Source organism: Mastomys coucha, unplaced genomic scaffold, assembly GCF_008632895.1.
Source record: "Mastomys coucha isolate ucsf_1 unplaced genomic scaffold, UCSF_Mcou_1 pScaffold8, whole genome shotgun sequence".
In the NCBI taxonomy this organism is placed as follows: domain Eukaryota; kingdom Metazoa; phylum Chordata; class Mammalia; order Rodentia; family Muridae; genus Mastomys; species Mastomys coucha.
In genome coordinates, this window is record NW_022196914.1 from 51669116 (window position 1) to 51673261 (window position 4146).

Consider the following 4146-nt stretch of genomic DNA (forward strand, 5'->3'; position numbering starts at 1 on the left):
TGTCAAGTTGACACACAAAACTAGCCAGTACACCATGATACACTGATCCTTTAAGAGGCTGAGTAGCTAAGTAATTCAAGAATTGGGTAGTTCCAGAATGCAAGCAGTCCGGGGGCTCTCCCACAGAGTAACAAGGCAAAGGCGTGTCCAGAGAGGAGCACAGAACTATGTATGAGATATCTGAAGGCTTTAAGGGAAGCAACAGACTTATTTGGATCATTGCAGTGGAAACTTGCTAGCTACAGGTCGGATGCTTAAGTTTTATTTTCCTTGAACAGGACAGTTTCCACTGAGTTGAGTTTTTGTTTGCTGATGTGGGAGCTCATAGTAATAACCTCTTAGGCAACAATTCCCAATTATTTTAACACAGGAAGCTGTGTTTTTGCAGACTATGTGGTATGTTTCCATCTTTCCTTTGACCATCATGAAGCTCAGAACTCCATCTGTGGTTGCCGCAGTGACAGTATAGAAGTAGAACAAAAATGTACAATTCCATACAGGATGTATTTCTGTGTCACTTGTCCTAATGCCTTTTTACTCAAGCTTCATATCTTCATGACCACGATTTATCTTTGTTATTATATCATTTATGGGTTATAAGTCAGCTCAAATACTTTTGGGACAGACAGGACTGGAATTTAAAATTATAAGCAACACAGATAAAATGGCTAATATAAAAGAAACCAGATAACAAGATAGGAAGAAAAAATAGTGAGCCCTCAATATCATCCTGAGAGATTTGAGACTTTTAAAAGAAAAAGTATAAATAAGTATAAATCACGGCTTTGCTTTCCACAGTTGGTAATCAACTTTATATGAAAACTTCCAAGCTGAAAAGAACACTAATAAAATACAATAAAATCAATGACAAACTATACAATCACTGTTTGAGGAATTAATATGGGTTGTTGATGTAATAATTAAAAATAGCATTATTAAGCTTTTCCTATGTAACAAAGCCATGGTAACTAAAATCCACATAGTATCTTTTTGAGTGTCACTATAATCTTCTCTATATATGAGAAAGCTGGAATGCAGGAAAAGCAGCTTGCTATAGCTATAAAGGTAGTAACGACCAAGAACATTCGAGGCACACAGCCTATGCTCTAGAGGAAATAAGATTTCAACTAGTCCAGGAACTATGAAGAAAAAGGACTCTGTTGCACTAAATAAGATGGGGAGACGAGCAATCATGAACCTGGAAATAGGCTGAAATGACTCGAGTGGATTGAGGACTAGAACAAACTCTGGGGAACAGGGAGCAAGCAGGTTACAAAGAGCCTTCACACTCAAGAGATTCCACTTAAAACAGTAAGCCAGCACAAACCACTGTGGACTCCAGAGCACAAAGAGGCAGATGAAAGCTCTTCTTGGGCAGAGTCTGCTCGGTGATGGGGAGTGATCTATTAGTAGTCACTCTCCTTGGCTACTACAGACCAGTGAGCATCTGATGCACCTAGTGCAGTAGAAGGTTGCCATCAGGTAGAGCACGATGTTCTTTTAGCCTATTTTCCAATTGTTTTTATAGCCTGTTTGGCCCCTAAAGACATCTGTTGTTAAAGTACCATCAACAAATAATCTCTATAGCTCTTTCTTTTGGATGTTGATTATACTTGTGATTCAAAAACGACCCCTGAGGTCCAAAGCACATCTCAAGGCTTCAAGATAATATTCAGATCAACCCCACTCTGAAACTATCTCCTTATGTAAGCTTTACTGTTTTTCCTAAAGGGATGCTTATGTTTCTAAGAAATTTATTGAATGTTAAGAAGTGCAATCAAGCAGAGTGGTGGTGGCGCACGCCTTTAAACCCAGCACTTGGGAGGCAGAGGCAGGCAGATTTCTGAGTTCAAGGCCAACCTGGTCTACAAAGTGAGTTCCAGGACAGCCAGAGCTACGCAAGAGAAACCCTGTCTCGAAAAACCAAAAAAAAAAAAAGTGCTATCAAGATATAATTTGTTCTGGGCATGGTAGTAGATGTCTATAGTCTCAGAGCTCTAGAGGCTGAGGCAACATGATGGTGGGTTCTAGACTAGACTGGACTCAGTAAGATCCTATCTAAAATATAAAAACTGTCAGGTGGGGTGGTACAGTTGGCAGTGTGATGGTCTAGCCTGCACAAAGGCCTGAGTTCAATTTCTAGCATCACATAAACTGGGCATTGTGTTTAATAAACAAAGAATTTGGGAAGTGGAGATGGGACCAGCTTAAGGTCAGTCCTAGCTGTATAGGGAGCTCAAGGCTAGCCTAATCTAGAAAACTTAGACGGGGAAGATAATTTTTAAAGGATTGTCTGAGATACCCCCATTATGTATAGAAAGATCTATACCCTAATCATGAAATATTCCATATTCAAATGAATCTACCTTAGAATTACTTATACTAGTTTCTTCCATTAAAATATAAATAAAAATTTTCTGTTTGTTTTTGCTCTTTGAGACAGGATGTGGCTGTGTAAGTAGTGCAGGCTGGATTCAAAATGGAGGTAGCTCTGCCTCCAGCTATGACAGGTTGGGGTGACAGGGACAGGCCATCAAGCTCAGGCATGACTTCTTTTAAAACCTATGACTTCTTTGAACTCCTTTGTTGCTCTTTATTCCCTCCCCCAGCCCCCCCCACCCTGCTAAGTTTTCCATTCTGTGTCAGTTTCTCCTGTCAATATCTGACCCTTTGGAAACAACCAGGAGCAAGGAATGGTACCTGGAATCCTAAAACAGACTTGAGAACGGCACAGGGTCTGTGTTCTCTAACCCTAACCATTATAAACGTCCACTTTCATCACCACAGTGGGGGCCACTGTCACATTATAGTGACCCAAAGTAAGCCTTTGGAAAAGAACTATTGCACTTAGAAAGAGGAAGCCAACTGTCAAAGAGCACTTACAACATGAATACAAGCACTGGAGAGAAGCTGATGGCTCCTGTAACCTGTGATGGAGTCTGTAGTCTCAGCTTCTCTGAGGAGAGGCTGAGGCAAGAGGCTCAAGGTAGGCAAACCGGACAGGAGAGTGCCCACTAGTAGTCCCAGCACTTGCCTGACAGAGGCAGGGTTGCCTGGGACACATAGAGTAGTACACCCTGTCTCAAAAACAAACCCACAACTGTTCCAGTTGTTGATTTTCTTTTTCCTTACAATTGGGAACAATTTGCATCTTGCTGAAAAACATGTAACTGCAGAAAATGGGGCTCCATTTTGATTCTGAAAGACATGTGGCCACCCTGGGCTTTACCAACAAGATTTTCATAATTATCACTACAGATTAACAAATCAGTTAACTAGTCCTTTATCTCCGACCCCCAAGTCCCAGTTTTATAGATTATGGGGGGAGGGGGTTGTGTTGGCTGCCAATCTGAAAGCCTGCCAGTCACTTAACTTCCTTTGTTTCAAGGTCACGTGAGCACATTTCTAGCACAAGGTGGAAAGGTCACCCGGGAGGCCCGCGCCCACCTCCCCGGCCTTTTGTTACGGGCTGGCTGCTCCACCGCCCTTCTCCGGTCCCGGGAGGCGGGTGAAGGCAGCAGGCAGCGGCTGCAGAGGCGCCGCAGTGTTTAGGTCGCCGTGGTTAGCTATACTCACCCCGCTCGCTCGCCCTGACCTGGAGCCGGCGGCGCGCGGCGGGGCGGGACGGGGCGGGTCCGGGACGCCGAGAGCGAACGGGCAGGGGAGGAGCTCCGCCCGCGCCGCGGCGAGCATGCGCGCTGGGGCCGCCCGGTGGCGTCGCGGCGAGACTTTCCTGCAACCAGTACGCCAACGTCCATATCGTTCCCAGAGCCAAACCCTTCTCGGTGCTCTTGGCTAGGCAGGGGCGACCCCGAGCCAGGGTACCTGCATTCCCTTCCCACGTGCAGTCATATTAGATGCCTGGCTATATACATGGGATTCGTAACAACAGGGTGCGGGCCGCGAGCATCCCCAAGAGCTTAGAGAGCCATGCCAGCTAAACGAGGTGGCCACTGCCACTCATTTAAAACAAGTCTGGGGCAAGAAGTTAGGAAATCGAGTGCTGATAACTGTATCATTTGCAGCATAAAAATCAGAAAATACCAATCAGTAAAATAAAGCCAAGGGGCAATGGTAGGGCCAAGGAAAATAACCAGAGGAAAAGAGTCATAGGGGTCATGGGACCCATAGGATATCTCAGGGGAA

At 44.6% G+C, this 4146-nt stretch overlaps 1 protein-coding gene across 6 annotated transcripts in view; it reads right to left on the reverse strand.

The window, feature by feature from the left end:
* Atg10 (autophagy related 10) overlaps positions 1 to 3780 on the reverse strand; it is a 277555-nt gene extending 273775 nt beyond the window's left edge. For 4 of the 6 annotated variants that reach the window (XM_031360618.1, XM_031360617.1, XM_031360623.1 and 1 more), the window contains exon 1: positions 3577 to 3780. In XM_031360618.1, the coding sequence (XP_031216478.1) occupies positions 3577 to 3693 (117 nt within the window). In that variant the 5' untranslated portion in view covers positions 3694 to 3780. Of the gene's footprint in view, positions 1 to 3447; positions 3534 to 3576 lie in introns of those variants that run through there. The other 2 variants (XM_031360620.1, XM_031360622.1) reach the window with 2 other exon arrangements.
* Positions 3781 to 4146: the final 366 nt, after the last annotated feature.